The sequence below is a fragment of the Babylonia areolata genome, chromosome 21 (genome assembly GCF_041734735.1).
Source record: "Babylonia areolata isolate BAREFJ2019XMU chromosome 21, ASM4173473v1, whole genome shotgun sequence".
In the NCBI taxonomy this organism is placed as follows: Eukaryota; Metazoa; Mollusca; class Gastropoda; order Neogastropoda; family Buccinidae; genus Babylonia; species Babylonia areolata.
Genome location: NC_134896.1, coordinates 54,917,536 through 54,937,486, shown reverse-complemented (window position 1 = coordinate 54,937,486; position 19,951 = coordinate 54,917,536). Strand labels below are relative to the sequence as shown.

Here is a 19,951-nt window from a genome sequence, read left to right as displayed (position 1 = left end):
GGACAGCTCAAAGTGTATCAAACTGAACTGACCTTAAAGGACAGCTCAAAGTGTATCAAAGTGAACTGACCTTAAAGGACAGTTCAAACACTATCAAACTGAACTGACCTTAAAGGACAGCTCAAAGTGTATCAAAGTGAACTGACCTTAAAGGACAGCTCAAAGTGTATCAAAGTGAACTGACCTTAAAGGACAGCTCAAAGTGTATCAAACTGAACTGACCTTAAAGGACAGTTCAAACACTATCAAACTGAACTGACCTTAAAGGACAGCTCAAAGTGTATCAAAGTGAACTGACCTTAAAGGACAGCTCAAAGTGTATCAAAGTGAACTGACCTTAAAGGACAGCTCAAAGTGTATCAAAGTGAACTGACCTTAAAGGACAGCTCAAAGTGTATCAAAGTGAACTGACCTTAAAGGACAGCTCAAAGTTCTCTCCTCCCCAGATACGAAGACCGGGGTCGTAGCCGCCCAGCTCAAAGAAATAGTTCCTGTCCATGGCAAACAGGCCTCCTGCGTGGGTGGGCGACCTGTGCACACACACACACACACACACATGCCACACACACATGCACACGCATATGTGCCATACACACGCACACGCACAAACACACATGCCACACACACACATCACACACACATACATATGCCACGCATACGCCACACGCACACATACACACACACACACAAACATACACACATCATACACCCACACCCACACATATATGCCACGCAAACGCATACATACACACACTCACACACACAAACATACACATAAACACATCATACACACACACACACACACATATATGCCACACACACACAAACACACACACACATATATGCCACACACACGCACACACACACACATGCCACACCACAGACACACACACATACACACACAAACACACACACACATATATGCCACACACACGCACACACACACACATGCCACACCACACACACACACACACACACACAGATGCAATAAAGGTCATTTTGACTTGACTTGACAGCATAACAATGAAGAACAATCAAAACAGGAAACGAAGCTCTTTACAAAACAAAACGTTAACTTTTCAATTAATTTTTCTTCTCTACCACTTTCACCCACACTCGTTTCTACAAATGTCAAAGATTCAAGCAAATCTAATCCTTTCGCCCCTCTTGGGGTGTGAAGGATAGATACAATAACAATTGATACACACTGAATCACAACTTGAGAGTTCAACAATGTCAAACAGAACATGTGTATAACCTCTTTAAATCACTCAGTACGGCCAGTCCTCTCTTCTCCTCTAGACAGATCCCTCGGATGTCCAGTGGGTGTCTGAATGACCCAACCTTTAGCTTCCGTCGTCAGAATTGTGGTATTCTTTGTCAACGTTCACCTCTTCAGTGTAAGAGCCTTCCGCTGGTAATATTTTGATGGTGGTTATTGAGGTGAAACGCTATTAACGTCGTCTCTTTCGCCGTTCGTATGGAGAGGGTTAAGCTCTTGACAGTGCTGTCGATGTAATGGGTGTGTCATTCTGCTTGTGTGATGTGGTGTGTGATGTGGTGTGTGATGTGTAGAATGGAACTGTTATGGTGGGTGATAAGAAAACACAACCGTCGATGCACAGGGGGAAAATAATAATAATAATAATGGATACTTATATAGCACACTATCCAGAAATCTGCTCTAGGTGCTTTACAAAAACGCTTTTGTTAACATAAAACATTACATCTATGTTGCATACACACACCAAAATGTGACTACACACACACACACACACACACACACACAAATGCACACACACACACACTGCATACATACATTTTAACATACATGTGTATCTAACAGCTACCCTAACACATACGCACACACAGGCAGGCACAAACTTACATAAACACATGCACACACAATACGCATTCATATACATGCATGTAGTTATGTACACATACATACGTATAAGAAGAAGAAGAAAAGACGAATGATGAAAAGAAGGAAAACATTTAAATACACGCACACAAAAGAAGAAGAAAATGTCCTTACTCAGAATCGAGCGTTAGAACTTACATGTATATTTCATCAGCAAAAACTGATACTGAAAACTGAAAGTCTTGGGTTGGAAAGGCTGTGAGCGAACCGAGGTCACCACTGTACTGATTCTTCTTCTTCTTTTTTACGTGTATGACCGTTTTTACCCCACCATGTAGGCAGCCATACTCCGTTTTTGGGGGTGTGCATGCTGGGTATCTTCTTGTTTCCATAACCCACCGAACGCTGACATGGATTACAGGATCTTTAACATGCGTATTTGATCTTAGGCTTGCATATACACACGAAGGGGGTTCAGGCACTAGCAGGTCTGCACATATGTTGACCTGGGAGATCAGAAAAATCTCCACCCTTTTACCCACCAGGCGCCGTCACCGTGATTCGAACCCGGGACCCTCAGATTGACAGTCCAACGCTTTAACCACTCGGCTATTGCGCCCGTCACTGTATTGATGTTTTCTGGGCAAGGGCGTGCGACTGTCATCAACTGGACAGAGTTCTAGGCCAGTGTCCCGGTTGAGGGTAGGCTTTCTTGTCACTTACTTCACCCATCAACCCAACCAACCCAAGACTTTCCTGCATCCATTTTGCTGAAGAAGATTTGTATTTGTATTTGTATTTCTTTTTATCACAACAGATTTCTCTGTGTGAAATTCGGGCTGCTCTACCCAGGGAGAGCACGTCGCTATACTACAGCGCCACCCATTTTAAAAAAAAATTTTTCCTGCATGCAGTTTTATTTGTTTTTCCTGTCGAAGTGGATTTTTCTACAGAATTTTGCCAGGAACAACCAATTTGTTGCCGTGGGTTCTTTTACGTGCGCTAAGTGCATGCTGCACACGGGACCTCGGTTTATCATCTCGTCCAAATGACTAGCGTCCAGACCACCACTGAAGGTCTAGTGGAGGGGAAGAAAATATCAGTGGCTGAGCCGTGATTCGAACCAGCGCGCTCAGATTCTCTCGCTTCCTAGGCGGACGCGTTACCTCTAGGCCATCACTCCACGTAAGATGGTGGTGAAACCACTGACATATACAAGTAAGTTCTAACAATCGGATTCAAAGTATGGAAACTTTCTTCTAATCAAATGTGTATCCTTCTTCTTCTCGTTCGTTTGATGGACAGACAATCCACAATGAAGGCAGCTGTACACTGCAGGTCCTCTACACAGCCGTACAGCTTCCAGGTCTATGGGTATCCTGAGTCGGGTGCAACAGCCCAGTGGTTTAAGTGTTAGACTTTCAATCTGAGGGTCCCGGGTTCGAATCTTGGTAACGGAGCCTGGTGGGTAAAGGGTGGAGATATTTCCAATCTCCCAGATCAACATATGTGTAGACCTGCTAGTGCCTGAACCCCCTTCATGTGTATATGCATGGAGAAGATCAAATACGCATGTTAAAGATCCTGTGATCCATGTCAACGTTCGGTGGGTTATGGAAACAAGAATGCACACCCCTGAAACAGAGTATGGCTGCCTACATGGTGGGGTAAACAAACAAAATGGTCATACACGTGAAATGTTACATGTCTGTGTATGTGTGCGTGCCTGAAATCTGATTGAATGACACAGGGAACGAATGATGAGTGCCCAACGGCAGCCATCAGTTGACTCTACCCAGGTAGGCAGGCTGTTGTGCAAATAACCCCCGAGTTTGTAAAGCGCTTTGAGCTTGGTTTCCGACTGAGGGTAGGCGCTATGTAAGTATCCATATCAAATCCAATCAAATCAGAGAATCAGAGAACCTACAGCAAAAGAAGAAAAGCAAACCAAACAAGCTGTAGCGAGTGCCCACCTGTAGGGTTCACAACAGATGGAGAAGCACTCTCAAGAATCAGCTACGGATTGGTGAGGACAAACTGTCAGCTGCTGCAGCAGAAAAGCGAGCTCGCAGAAAAGGGACGGCAGCCGACAGACCAGCATCAGCTTACACATGTGATCGCTGCGACAGAGACTGTCTCTCTCGCATCGGTCTCTACAGTCACAGGCGACGCTGCTTGGTCCAAGCAGACAGCCCAATTAGACATTAGGTCGGATATACTCTATCCATGGTCAGCCATGACCGAAGGAGGCCTACTACGATCAAATCAAATCAAATCAGAGAATCAGAGAACCTACAGCAGAAGAAGACAAGAGAGGCAAGGCCTTCAAGACTCACTTGTGATAAATTAAGTCCCCTAGCATTAATTACAGAGTAATTTCCCTTTTTCACTATCTGCACCAAAATGTTTGCAAAATAAATAAAAATTCCATGCTTAGCAAAAGAAGTTCCTGTTTGAACAAAAAATGATAATAATGACTCCTCTTGTTGTTGTGTCAGAATAAGAGGTCAAAGTGCCAAGTTTAGAGAATACAAAAAATATAAATATAACAGTAAATGCAGTTTGCATATAATTAGGCTTCTTTTCTTAATTTTTTTGTGCCCATCCCAGAGGCGCAATATTTTTTTTTAAACAAGATGACTGGAAAGAACTGTTTTTAAGCCAAATTTGGTGTCAACTGACAAAGTATTTGCAGAGAAAATGTCAATGTTAAAGTTTACCACGGACACACACACACACGGACACACACACACACACAGACAACCGAACACCGGGTTAAAACGTAGACTCACTTTGTTTACACAAGTGAGTCAAAAAGCAAAGCAAACAAGCTGTAGCGAGGGCCCACCTGTAGGGTTCACTGTTGTGCTCCCGTCTGTCCAGCTCCTGCTTGGGCACCTGGCTCTCCTTGTACAGGAAGCCCCACTCAAAGATCCCGCGGTGATGCACAGAGGAGTACACTGGCCGGTACTGGAAGTTGTCCCAGTCAATGCCATCCACTATCGGCACCGCCATCGTCTTCCTGTGTGGTACACATTTATGTCTGACTTAGATAGATAGCGGCAGATTCATGAGGGGCTGTTGTTTGAGGGACGTGGTGGCGGTCTTCACTCTGGGAGGGACGCTCACTCAGTCTGGCTCCGCGACTAAGCCATTATTGTCGTTAGTAGGGGGTTTAGTAGGTGATGTCCTAAGTACGTTAAAACAGAAAAGGCACCACTGAACACCACCGAAGTGACTCAGCAGCAGTGCAGGGTCTCTTCTGATGTGTGGCCTCCTGGCGACCTAACATCGATGGTTCCCTGTGGACTGCCGACGCTGGAACTGCGAAGGACGAACCCGGGTGTGGCCGTGTATGGGGGAATCTAAATGAGCGGCGTGGGAGTAATGCCACTGAAACGGTGCAGATGATGGGGCAGCAAAAAAAAAAAAAAAAAAAAAAAAAAAAAAAAGATAGATAGATAGAGAGACAGTGGTGACTGACAAAAAAGAAAAAGAACCGATCTAACACCTTTTCTAGATATGTATGATAGTCATGTTTGACTATGACTACTTCATTGTGTGTATGATAGTCAGTTGTGTTTGACTATGACTACTTCATTGTGTGTATGATAGTCAGTTGTGTTCGACTATGACTACTTCATTGTGTGTATGATAGTCAGTTGTGTTTGACTATGACTACTTCATTGTGTGTATGATAGTCAGTTGTGTTTGACTATGACTACTTCATTGTGTGTATGATAGTAGTGTTCGACTATGACTACTTCATAGTATGTATGATAGTCATATTTGACTATGACTACTTCATTGTGTGTATGATAGTCATGTTTGACTATGACTACTTCATTGTATGTATGATAGTCATGTTTGACTATGACTACTTCATTGTATGTATGATAGTCAGTTGTGTTCGACTATGACTAGTTCATTGTGTGTATGATAGTCATGTTTGACTATGACTACTTCATTGTGTGTATGATAGTCAGTTGTGTTCGACTATGACTACTTCATTGTGTGTATGATAGTCAGTTGTGTTTGACTATGACCACTTCATTGTGTGTATGATAGTCAGTTGTGTTCGACTATGACTACTTCATTGTGTGTATGATAGTCATTTGTGTTCGACTATGACTACTTCATTGTGTGTATGATAGTCATTTGTGTTCGACTATGACTACTTCATTGTGTGTATGATAGTCAGTTGTGTTCGACTATGACTACTTCATTGTGTGTATGATAGTAGTGTTCGACTATGACTACTTCATTGTGTGTATGATAGTAGTGTTCGACTATGACCACTTCATTGTGTGTATGATAGTCAGTTGTGTTCGACTATGACTACTTCATTGTGTGTATGATAGTCATTTGTGTTCGACTATGACTACTTCATTGTGTGTATGATAGTCAGTTGTGTTCGACTATGACTACTTCATTGTGTGTATGATAGTCAGATGTGTCTGACTGTGACCATCAGAACAGCACAGGAGGTAACTGCTGTCCCAACTATCTGGGCTAGAATTTGATTATAGTGGTGAGTGTCTTGCCCAAAGATGTGCTCTTTTTTTTTTCTTTTTTCTTTCCCCACACATGTTACATATGTTGTACTGTATGCCCCCCCCAAAAAAAGGGAATTAAAAAATAAAAGAATAAAAGAAATATCTACAGTCCAAACCAAGACAAGACACCACACAGACCCCCATCCACCTCCACCCCCAACCCCTCACTCACTCACTCACTCACCGGTTCAGCCGGATACGGTCCAGAAGTGGCACTAGCCAGTTGCGGTTACACTCGCAGTGAGCGTCCAGGAAGACGATAGCGTCGCCTGTGGCCAGCTCGGCCCCACGGGTCCGGGTTCGAATCAACCCTTCGCGCTCCTGGTTGCGGTACAGCTTGACCTTGCCCCCAAACTGCTTGAGGTAGTCCTCCAGGGGCCCCTTCAGGTTGGCTGCCCACCAGATAAGATAAGATAAGGTAAGATAAGATAAGAATAACTTTATTATCTCCAACTGGAGAAATTTGGTCAGGTGCATTATCACAACATAGACAAGTAAACAACATGGGGACCATAACTGTAAAAAGTCAACAACAGCTTTTACGAATATTACGAAGATACAAATGTAAAAAATATCACATACATCGTTTCATACAAACATCCACACATTGCAGGTAATAACTAGTATTCTTAATGTAAAAACTGAAAGAATATTTGAATATAATTATAAACATAGCCTACTATACTGCACATTGATTATAATAGACAGATAAGACAAGAATAAAGATGAATTGCGGAAAACCACAACCAGATAATCAGCACACACCCGCACCCCCGCACCCCCCCCCCCACCCCACACACGCGGATTACTTGATTAAACAAGAGTAATAAACATATGCTCTCAAATAAAAGCATTTCACATATTCGCTTTTAAAAACATTGCAATTAATTATTACATCGTAATTATTAAACAGAAATATATTTAGAATATGGACATTAGCATTAGACATATTCCACTGAACATTCATCCTGCATATTGCACATTATTCCTCCTACATATTGCACATTCATTATAACCAATTGTCACATTTTTAGGCATTGTGTATTCAAGATTCAAGATGATTTTATTCATATAGGCCAAGGCCCCTAGTGAAGGGGTATATGAACAGACAACAATGAAAAACAAAGAAAAACAAAAACAAAAACATTTCACATAATACAACATACACAGAAAACTCGATATAACATAAGTTCAAATATAAAACTAGCCTGGCAACAAAACAGTGTTTTCATGACATAATAATTTCTCGGACTTTGAAAGCTTTATATAAATACAAAGCAAGGTTTCTAACAATTTCACAGGATGTTGAGGACATTAACAAGTTCAATTTAAACATATTTGGTTGTCTATAATATTTAGGCTTAATAAATGATTCTCAAATATTCCTCACAGCTGGACAACAAAGGACAAAGTGCATTTCATTTTCTGTCGAATCTTTGCATAATGGACAAATCAGATCAGTGTCATTACATATTCTGTATCTATAATGATGAACCGCTAGCTCAGAAATACCTAATATCAGTAATACAAGGCATTGTGTAGGATATAAGTAAAGGTGAACTCTTTTTCTTTTTTTCACATTTAAATAATCATTTACTTTATTTGCTTAATTATTTATTCCTTTCTTTTTTCTTTGTTTGTTTGTTTGTTTCCCATATCAAAAGGAGGAGTTTGTATTATACTCCATGTTTGGTGTTAAATATACTTACCATGTCAAACTGATGCAAACTAGGCCTATTGGTTTGCTCTGCTTGGCCAAATTTCGCGCGGCTAACAGTGAAAAGATGGGCCCACCCGCTCTCAGCCAATCAAACGCCTCTAAAGACTATAAGCGCTTAATCATTCCGTGGCCATGAACAAAAATGCCCCATGAGAACCACGGCGGAGACGCGGGGACGGACGGGCGGGCATTCGAGTTTGACATGGTAAGTATATTTAACACCAAACATGGAGTATAATACAAACTCCTCCTTTTGGTGTCATGTACTGTACCATGTCAAACTGATGCAGAATTTAAAGCAAATGGAGGAGGGCAACGCCTACTGGTTCGTATGGGGAGCCCTTGTAACTGAGACGGCAGTGTTAGCCGCGACAAAGGAAATCCCCTTGGAACCATTTACTTCTTTTCTTGTTTAATTATTTTTTCTTTATTTTTCTTCTTTTTTTTTTTCTCCCCTCAAGGCCTGACTAAGTGCGCTGGGTTACACTGCCAGGCAGGCATCTTCTTGGCAGATGTGGTGTAGCGTATATGGATTTGTCCGAACGCAGTGACGCCTCCTTGAGCTACTGAAACTGATACTGTTTTCATGGTATTGTTACTGTATTGTATCGTACTGTATTGTATCGTACTGTATTGTACTATATTGTACTGTATTGTATTGTATCGTACTGTACTGTATTGTATTGTACTGTACTGTACTGTATTGTATTGTACTGTATGGTATTGCATTGCATTACATTGCACTGCACTGCACTGCATTGTATTGTAATTGTATTGTATTGTATTGTATTGTATCACTCTTTTTATCACAACAGATTTCTCTGTGTGAAATTCGGGCTCCTCTCCCCCAGGGGACAGCGCGTCGCTACACTCAGAACGCCACCCATTCTTTCGTACTTTTTTTTTTTCTGCTCACTATTTCATTTGTTTTCCTATTGAAGTGGAATTCTGCCAAGGAAAACCCTTTAGTTGCCATGGGCTCTTTTACAAAAGCTTCATTGGCTACCAATTTCTGCCCCACATTCAGTACAAAGTTGCAATTCTCACCTTCAGCTCCATTTTGGGTGCTGCCCCTCAGTATCTGAGAGAGGTCATTCAAACCTACACCCCACCCCCCATGACAACTTCGATCATCTTCACAATGATTGGCAATCACTATTCGCTCCCTGTGTTACAACTCGATCCTTCGGCGAATCTTCCTTTTTCTCGTTCAGCTCCATCTGTCTGGAACTTTTTACCTCACGATCTTATCCACTCTCCCTCACTTCAGTCTTTTAAAACGCCTGTGCATACACCTTTCATGCCTTTCTAATGACATTCAGTTATAAGCCATGCAAGGTGTGTGTGTGTGTGTGTGTGTGTGTGTGTGTGTGTGTGTGTGTCTTGACCATATGTAACTTTTATCAAAAACACTCAAAACCAAATGAATGTGATAGGTACCCTTTGTATTAATTATATATATATATATATATATATATGATAGTCGTGTCCGACTATGACCATCAGAACAGCAGAGGAGGCAACTGCTGTTCCGACTATTTGGGCTAGAATTTGATTATAGTGGAGAATGTCTTCCCCAAGTTACATCCCCACTCTCTCGGCCAAGAGGGTTTTAGGACATTCGGTGTTGGGATGGTTCCCAAAGGCTAAGTAACCCCCCAAGGCTGCAGCACTAAGAGCCAGTGCAATTTTACATCCTAGTTTGCGAGTCATAGTCCTTCACAAAAGACTAAGCTGTAAATGATTTCCCATTGACTGGAGAAACCACTGATAATACAGCTCTCACTTTGCTGTTGGCCCAAATGTAAACTTATGTCAATCTGTGATTTGTATTAATACTGTTATGTGCATTAACATTTTGACCATAATGTCTTGACCACATGTACCTTCCATCTCCAGAAATACTCAGAGCCAAATGAATGTGACTGCTGACCCCATCATCAATACATTATACCTTTGATCTGAATAAAGACAAGTTGAAGAAGAATTTTTAAAAAACACAAAAAACCCCAATAATACTCTTAAAAAAAAAAGTGTCTGATCCTGATACTAGCAAAGCAACAACCCTCCAAAATCGAACCCCCCAAAACAATGGGCGCAACAGCCAAGTGGCTAAAGCATTGGATTTTCAATCTGAGGGTCCCCGGTTCAAATCTCAGTAACGGGGGCCTGGTGGGTATAAAGGGTGGAGATTTTTCCCATCTCCCAGGTCAACATATGTGTAGACCTGCTTGTGCCTGAACCCCCTTTGTGTGTATAGCAAGCAAAAAGATCAAATACACGCGCTAAAGATCCTGTCATCCATGTCAGCGTACGGTGGGTCATGGAAACAAGAACATACCCAGCATGCACACCCCCCAAAAACAGAGTATGGCTGCCTGCATGGCAGGGTAAAAACGATCACACACATAAAAGCCCACTCGTGTACATACACGTGAACGTGGGAGTTGCCCTCCATGAACAAAGAAGAAAAAGAAGAGAAGAAAAAAAACAACCTCAAAACATCTCCCAGACCTTTGTCACTGAAGTCATCCACCATGACCACCTCTTTGAGGAGGTGAGGGGGGGAGGTGTTGATGACGCTGTGCACCGTTCGCACCAGGGTGGAGAAGCCCTCGTTGTGGAACACCAGGATGACGCTGGCGGTCGGCAGGTCCTCAGGGTACTGCCAGTACTTGCACCTGGTCAAACACAACACTCTCACAATAGTGCTGGTGTTTGTGGTGTTCATGTTGTTTGTTCTGTGTTGTCCATGTGTTCTGTGTGGCTTGTTCAGGATTAAAGAGGCTATGCCAGTCTTGAATAAAAGCTAATTTGTGTTTGCACATTTCTTCTGTCTTTGCTGCTGTGTGCACATGTCAAATGATCGGTATAAGGACAGGCCTGGCACTTCCTTTTTGAGGAAGTGTCTGGGTTTGTTCCAATGTACCTTTTATTTACCTGTGTGCTAGCTGAATCGGTAGCATAAGCAGCACTGACTTGAAGTTGTGTACCTTGTGAATGGAGAGAGTTACCACTCTTTACTGTTTGTTAATCATGTTGTAATTATGTTGTTGTTGTTGTTGCAGTACTAACACCTGGTAAAACACAACACTCTACAACAGTGCTGGTGTTAGTAGTGTTCATGTTGTGGTCGTGTTGTTGTTGTCGTTGATGTTGTTGCTACTGACGTTGCCATGATGGTGTTTTCCCCTGGTGACATGTCAATCAGCTATACTGGTGTTGGTGGTGTTCATGTTGTCGCTATATTAATTGTTGTTGTTGATGTCATGATGGTATTTTCACCTGGTGGCATGTCAATCAGCTATACTGGTGTTGGTGGTGTTCATGTTGTCGCTATATTAATTGTTGTTGTTGATGTCATGATGGTGTTTTCACCTGGTGGCATGTCAATCAGCTATACTGGTGTTGGTGGTGTTCATGTTGTCGCTATATTAATTGTTGTTGTTGATGTCATGATGGTATTTTCACCTGGTGGCATGTCAATCAGCTATACTGGTGTTGGTGGTGTTCATGTTGTCGCTATATTAATTGTTGTTGTTGATGTCATGATGGTATTTTCACCTGGTGGCATGTCAATCAGCTATACTGGTGTTGGTGGTGTTCATGTTGTGCGCTATATTCATTGTTGTTGATGTCATGATGGTATTTTCACCTGGTGGCATGTCAATCAGCTATACTGGTGTTGGTGGTGTCCATGTTGTCGCTATATTAATTGTTGTTGTTGATGTCATGATGGTATTTTCACCTGGTGGCATGTCAATCAGCTATACTGGTGTTGGTGGTGTTCATGTTGTCGCTATATTAATTGTTGTTGATGTCATGATGGTATTTTCACCTGGTGGCATGTCAATCAGCTATACTGGTGTTGGTGGTGTTCATGTTGTCGCTATATTACTTGTTGTTGATGTCATGATGGTGTTTTCACCTGGTGGCATGTCAATCAGCTATACTGGTGTTGGTGGTGTTCATATTGTCGCTATATTGTTGTTGTTGATGTCATGATGGTATTTTCACCTGGTGGCATGTCAATCAGCTATACAGGTGTTGGTGGTGTTCATGTTGTCGCTATATTAATTGTTGTTGTTGTTGATGTCATGATGGTATTTTCACCTGGTGGCATGTCAATCAGCTGTACAGGTGTTGGTGGTGTTCATGTTGTCGCTATATTAATTGTTGTTGTTGATGTCATGATGGTATTTTCACCTGGTGGCATGTCAATCAGCTATACTGGTGTTGGTGGTGTTCATGTTGTCGCTATATTAATTGTTGTTGTTGATGTCATGATGGTATTTTCACCTGGTGGCATGTCAATCAGCTATACTGGTGTTGGTGGTGTTCATGTTGTCGCTATATTGTTGTTGTTGTTGATGTCATGATGGTATTTTCACCTGGTGGCATGTCAATCAGCTGTACTGGTGTTGGTGGTGTTCATGTTGTCGCTATATTAATTGTTGTTGTTGATGTCATGATGGTATTTTCACCTGGTGGCATGCCAGTCAGCGGTACAGGTTTTGGTGGTGTTTGTGTTCAGGTTATGTTGTGGTGATGGTTGTCACACAATGACATTTTTTTTATAATTGGTGTATTGTTATTAATCCTCATGGTGGTGGTGGTGGTGGTGATAGTGGCACCGAGGAGATTGGTTATGTGTGTGTGTGTGTGTGTGTGTGTGTGTGTGTGTGTTGGGTGTATGTATGTATGAGTGTTGGGTCTGTGTATATAAGTGTGTGTGTGTGTGTGTGTGTGTTGGGTGTATATATGTATGAGTGTTGGGTCTGTGTATATAAGTGTGTGTGTGTGTGTGTGTGTGTTGGGTGTATGTATGTATGAGTGTTGGGTCTATGTATATAAATGTGTGTGTGTGTGTGTGTGTGTGTGTGTGTGTGTGTGTGTCTGTGTGTGTGTGTGTGTGTGTGTCTCTGTGTGTCTGTGTGTGTGTGTCTCTGTGTGTCTCTGTGTGTATGTGTGTGTGTGTCTGCATGTGTGTGTGTCTGTATGTGTGCGTGTGTGTGGCTGTCTGTGTGTGTATGTGTATGTGTGTGTGTGTGTGTGTGTGTGTGTGTGTATGCAGGTATGTGGCAGTTTGTCAAACTTTACTATAAATTCAATCAACAGAGATGTCAGATAAGAAAAAAAAAGAACAAACCAACTCACCAACATCAAAACTAACAAACAAAACAAATATTGAAATAAACATACTGTATCTTTTCAAAAAGCACAGCCAGTGCAGGCAATTCCAAACTGTTGTGAACCAAAACAATCACAATCCAGACAAAAACAGCCACCAGCAAAATGGACAAGGAAAACACAAAAAACAACAAAAACAAAGACTCACTCCTCTAGATGTGTGTCCGGAATAATACACATTCCAGACAGAAACAGTCACCAGCAGAACGGACGAGGGAAAAAAAAAACACAAAAAAAACAAAACAAAGACTCACTTCTCTAGATGTGTGTCCGGAATACACATTCCAGACAGAAACAGACAACAGCAGAACAGATAAAGAAAAAATAAACCAACATTAAAAAAAACAACCAAAAACAAAGAATCACTTCTCTAGATGTGTGTCCGGAATAATACACATTCCAGACAGAAACAGACACCAGCAGAACGGACAAGGAAAAAAAAAAACCCGACATAAAAAAAAACAAAAAACAAAGACTCACTCATCTAGGCGTGCATCCAGAATACACATTCCAGACAAAAACAGACACCAGCAGAACGGACGAGGAAAAAAAAACAACAACACAACAAAAAAAATGATTCACTCCAGGCGTGTGTCTTGAATACACATTCCAGACAAAAAAAACAGACACCAGCAAAATGAACAAGGAAAAAACACAACAACAACAACAACAACCAAAACCAACAACAACAAAATAACAAAGACTCACTCCTCCAGGCGTGTGTCCGGAATGGTGCGGTTCATGGCGATCTTGTCGCTGTTGACCATGTTGAAGCCATACTGCTGGATCTGAGCGTCTGCTTTGGCTTTCTCGTCCATGGCTGTGTACACTGCCTCCCCTCTCTGTCCTGATCACACAGGATTAGTATCAATCCACTGGTCAGTCTGGGACCTGAATGATGATGATGATGATGATGAGGATCAGCTTACATGTCAGGATGTCAGTGAAGGGCTGTCACCTCACTGAGATCAGACAGAAGCTTACTGGTCAGGATGTCAGTGAAGGGCTGTCACCTCACTGAGATAAGACAGAAGCTTACAGGTCGGGATGTCAGTGAAGGGCTGTCACCTCACTGAGATAAGACAGAGCTTATAGGTCAGGATGTCAGTCAAGGGCTGTCACCTCACTGAGATCAGACAGAGCTTACAGGTCAGGATGTCAATGAAGGGCTATCACTTCACTATGATTAGACAGAGCTTACAAGAAAGGGTGTCAGTCACAAGTCGGTGTTTGGATTTTATCCTCTTGGAAGGACTTGTGTTTCTTTTGTCCAGTAAAATCAGTTACAGCACTCAAAAGTACATACAAGTTAGTCCTTGTACTCCAATTCCTGTCACAACTGATTTCAATTTACCTGGGTTCAGCAGCCAAGAGGTTAACTCACTCAGTACGGCCAGTCCTCTCTTCTCCTCTACACAGACCCCTCGGATGTCCAGTGGGTGTCTGAATGACCCAACCTTTAGCTTCCGTCGTCAGAATTGTGGTATTCTTTGTCAACATTCACCTCTTCAGTATAAGAGCCTTCCACTTGCAATATTTTGATGATGGTAATTGGGGTGAAATGCTGTTAGCGTCGTCTCTTTCGCCGTTCGTATGGAGAGAGTTAAAAGAAAAGAAACCCAACAAAACCTATGAGCACATACATACACAACATCCAGCTTGAGCTCATATTTTAATTCACTCAGTACGGCCAGTCCTCTCTTCTCCTCTACACAGACACCTCGGATGTCCAGTGGGTGTCTCAATGACCCAACCTTTAGCTTCCGTCGTCAGAATTGTGGTATTCTTTGTCAATATTCACCTCTTCAGTATGAGAGCCTTCCACTTGCAATATTTTGATGGTGGTGATTGGGGTGAAACGCTGTTAACGTCTTCTCTTTCGCCGTTCGTATGGAGAGAGTTAACACAGTACCCACCAAATGCCCTCCCCGCTATGTACAACTAACTCTAAATATGATTTCAATTTTCAGTGATATTATAAAAGGTCCCCCTTCCCTACTCTCAAGAGCAAAATCCATTCTTTATAAGCCACTTACAAGTCTTCTTTTCATGGTTCATGGTCAGACATCATGTTAAATGCAGCTGCTTTTTTTTGTTGCTTTTTTTTCCCCAATCAGTCATACAGTTATGAAACTATGCTTTGTACTTTTTTTTGTGTGTGTATATATATATTTCAGTATCTTATGAAGTTAAACATCAACAGTCTTTAAATCTAACATCACACACAAAAAGAAAAAAATACACCAATCCCCCCCCCCCAAAAAAAAAAAAACAACAACAACCCAAGACTGAAAATGGTGTTATGACAAAAGCAACATGGTCAACATCACCAAATGAGATACATCTATCTTCCGCTCCCTCCCTCCCTCCCTCCCTCCCTCTCCTGTACACATTCATGTTATTCACAAACCTTCCTCTACATTTCACAAGGAATATGAACACAGCAATGACACTAAACAAGTGTACATGTATACATGCAATCTTAGAAGTCAGCGAAAAGAAAAGAAACATGTATATATGTATGTAGGTATGAAAGGAAGGAATATGAACACGGCAACGATACTCTACAAGTGTACATGTATACATGCAATCTTAGAAGTCAGCGAAAAGAAAAGAAACATGTATATATGTATGTAGGTATGAAAGGAAGGAATATGAACACGGCAACGATACTCTACAAGTGTACATGTATACATGCAATCTTAGAAGTCAGCGAAAAGAAAAGAAACATGTATATATGTATGTAGGTATGAAAGGAAGGAATATGAACACGGCAATGGCACTCTACAAGTGTACATGTATACATGCAATCTTAGAAGTCAGCGAAAAGAAAAGAAACATGTATATATGTATGTAGGTATGACAGTCACGTTCAACTATGAAATCAGAATGACGGTGGGAGGCAACTGCTGTCCAGACCGTCTGGGTTAGATTCTGATAATATAGGGAGTGTCTTGACCATGTTACATCCATCTCTTGGTCAAGAAGGCTTGAGGACAGTCAGCATTGGGGATAGTTCCCAATAACCAACTAGCCCCCATGGCTGCAGCACTAAGAGCCAGTGCAATCTTGCCTCCTAGTTTGAGAGTCATAGTCTTTCACAAAAGACTTGAGCTGAGAATGAGTTCCCATTGCAGTGGAGAAGATAAGATAAGAAAAGAAGATAAGAATAACTTTATTATCTCCAACTGGAGAAATTTGGTCAGGTGCATTATCACAACATAGACAAGTAAACAACATGGGGACCATAACTGTAAAAGCCAACAACAGCTTTTACGAATATTACGAAGATACAAATGTAAAAAAATATCACATACACCGTTTCATACATACATCCACACACTGCAGGTAATAACTAGTATTCTTAATGTAAAAACAGAAAGAATTAAGAAACATTATTTGAATATAATTATAAACATAGCCTACTATACTGCACATTGATTATAATAGACAGATAAGATAAGAATAAAGATAAATTGCGGAAAACCGCAACCAGATAATCAGCACACATCTGCACACACCCACCCCCCACCCACCCCACACACGCGGATTACTTGATTAAACAAGAGTAATAAACATATGTTCTCAATTAAAAGCATTTCACATATTCGATTTTAAAAAACATTGCAATTAATTATTACATCGTAATTATTAACAGAAATATATTTAGAATATGGGCGTTAGCATTAGACATATTCCATTGTACATTCATCCTGCATATTGCACATTATTCTTCCTACATACTGCACATTCATTATAACCATAGATAGTACAGCTCTCACTTTGCTGTTGGCCCAACTGCAAGCTGATGTCGATCTCTGATAACAAGCTGAGCCAGCCAGGATAAGAAAAAAAGCAATGAGAAAGACAAAGAAGCAAGCACACAGACACACAAACTTACCAGGTCCGTACTGGTGGGGCGGCTCTCTGGGCTCAAAGTTGCCCTGCCTCCCTGGGGTAAGCGTGGCTCTGGCAAGGGATCTGCCCCCCTCTCCTCCACCATCCTTCCCCGGTCCTTGTCCTCCCTCCTCCTGGTGAGGGTGGGCCCCGACCTTGTGCTCCCCTCCCTCCTCCCTGTCCACTGCCATCTGGGCAACCCCCCCGCCATGCCCACCCTGCCTCCTCTTCAGGGCCAGCTGTTGCACAACAAGAGCAAATCTCAGTACACAAAAAAATGCAGTGGTGGTCTAGTGGTAAAGCACACAAATAGGATGCAAGTGTCCGTGGGTTCAAGTCCAATGTACAGAACCAGGATTTTTACTCTTTCCCCTCCACTAGACCCTGACTGGTGGTATGGTTGCTAGTCTTTCAGATGAGATGATAAACCCAAGGTCCTGTGTGTGGCAAGCAATTTGCTCACATAAAAGAATCAACAGCAACAAAAGGGTTGTTCCTGGCAAAATTCTGCAGACAAATCCACTTTGATAGTAAAACAAATACATTAACAGACAGACAAAAAAGGTATGGTATCGCTGCACTGTGGGTGACAATGTGCTCATGGAATAATCAAAAGGCTCTTGTGCACAGCATGCACTTTGAGCAAATAAAACAACAAAAGAATTGTCCCTGATAAAATCCACTTTGATGTACATGTAAAAAAAAAATTTTTTTTTAATCTTTTAAAATCAAGGATAAGACTGTATTGTGAGAGAGCAGTCTGAACTTTGCATGGAGAATTTGCCTGTTGTAGGCAGTAGTAGTGGCAGTAGCAAAAGCCATAGTAATAACAGTATATCCAGAACAGGTCTTCACTCACACAGGTCTGAGAACCCACTCCAGTCAAAGATTCTAAAGTCTGCTGTTTTGTCTGCTCATTTGGTGTGCCAACAAGAGACTCTGCTCATCAGTCAGTAATCTTTAAGCTGACTGGATAAAAAAAAAAAAGGAAAGGAAAAAAGCACACAATAATTATCAAAGAATTAAATACTTTGTACATATTTTACGTCATTTATTCTTAAATTTGTATATATTTCAATCTGAAGTGCTGTGAGCCCCATCATAAGCCTGCGTTTTATTTCATATTTCTTCTTTTTTTTTCTTCTTTTTTTTTTTAATTACAGGCCTACCATACGCACACTCACTTCTTCTTTCCGACGGCGGTTCATGAACTGTTGGTAACTCTCCTGACTGTCCTCTCCAAGCTTCAGGTGAAAGAGGTACGGTCCCAAAAGCAACAGGGTTACCACACACAAACCCAGCTTGATGATGAAGTTCCTACGTAGACGCATGCGAGCCATGATGTTCTTTGTCTCTCTGTCTCTTCACATGGGACAGTTCCCAGTCGTTTAACTGCTGGAAGAGAATGCTGGCACTGGGTGGGAATGAAGATGCCTTGCTTATAGATCATATAAACTGACTGAACTGTTCACTGTTCCTTAAAAGACAGCACCTGGCAGAACAGAAGAAAAGTGGGAGAGTGGGTGGAGTAGCCAAGAAGATGAATGAAATGACACGCATGTACTAAACTGATAGTTTGTATTAAAGTTTTAAACCTTGACAAAAATAGTACCAACAATCAAGCCACAGAACATAAGCCTATTTTTTTTATACCCTTTTCAACACATGCACACACACACACAACACATACATACATATATATAATCAGTTTTGCTGGAAATATACTGTGATCACATATTCATTGAGTCTAATTCTAAAAGTGAATCAATGATTCATTAAACTTAAAAATAAACGCATTAGATGTCAGACTGTGAAAAAAGTGACAATGAGAGAGGGGAGGGGGGTCCAGGAGGTGTGAGTGTATTTCTTCCCACTGTTTAAAACTTTGTACATGATCCTCCAAATATATCTACTTCTGCAAACTGCAACTGAAAAAAAAGAAGAAAAAAAGACGTATTTTGCCACTCTGACCTTGGCAGATAATCCACCAAAATATGCACGGTACACCTATTCTTGGTATTACTGCAGTGTGCTGTTTATCTAATACCGCTGATTTGCAGGTCTTCTTTTCTTCTTCTTTGCAAATCAGTGTATGCCAGTAACGATCACGTTGATGATAGTGTCGACTTTGAAAAAAAGGAGTTGGAACTTAAATGGTATGCACTTATATTCTTCAACATTGCCATGTGATCTTCTTTCTGTACATATTTCATTGTATTCTGCGGTGTTGTCATTATTTGCATCAGACAATCTCAATCCAATAAAGAAATGTAACTTTGCTACTTGATTTGGATAATTTCATATTACTATATTTTTGAGCACGCACATCTGCAGATCAAAATAAGAAGAAAGTTAACAGCTCTTTTTAAGGTTTTGATCTGATTTCATTACTTCGAAAACATGATTCAGACTTAACCCTAATCTCATACTTCTCTGGAGTTAAACGGAAGGGAGTGAGCAGCTACTTAATTCTCTCCTTGTTGCTTCGTAGTTTGTACACAAACTTTCAGACTGCAACGTTGAGCCACATCATCAACGAGTGCTTCCCCTTTCCATTGAGGAGGGTGGGGGAAGGGGTCAGGGGAAGTGGCAAGCCGAGGTTGTTCAGTGACACGTACGCTCTCACACTGGGCTTGTTCCGCTGTGTTTTTTTCTGACGTGTCCCCCGTCTCCATCCTTTAACACAACTCTTAAAAAAAATGTAGCAAAGCGCTCAGCTGGCTT

General features: G+C 41.5%; 1 protein-coding gene across 1 annotated transcript in view; it reads right to left on the bottom strand.

The window, feature by feature from the left end:
* Positions 1 to 19,728, bottom strand: part of LOC143296659 (N-acetylgalactosaminyltransferase 7-like) — a 28,936-nt gene extending 9,208 nt beyond the window's left edge. Inside the window, exons 1-8 of the mRNA XM_076608689.1 lie at positions 19,657 to 19,728; positions 18,412 to 18,719; positions 17,232 to 17,466; positions 14,039 to 14,177; positions 10,655 to 10,821; positions 6,605 to 6,812; positions 4,713 to 4,886; positions 413 to 530 (exon numbers count right to left, since the gene is read on the bottom strand). Of these exons, the coding sequence (XP_076464804.1) occupies positions 413 to 530; positions 4,713 to 4,886; positions 6,605 to 6,812; positions 10,655 to 10,821; positions 14,039 to 14,177; positions 17,232 to 17,466; positions 18,412 to 18,567 (1,197 nt within the window). The 5' untranslated portion in view covers positions 18,568 to 18,719; positions 19,657 to 19,728. The remainder of the gene's footprint in view (positions 1 to 412; positions 531 to 4,712; positions 4,887 to 6,604; positions 6,813 to 10,654; positions 10,822 to 14,038; positions 14,178 to 17,231; positions 17,467 to 18,411; positions 18,720 to 19,656) is intronic.
* Between the last annotated feature and the right edge of the window lie 223 nt (positions 19,729 to 19,951).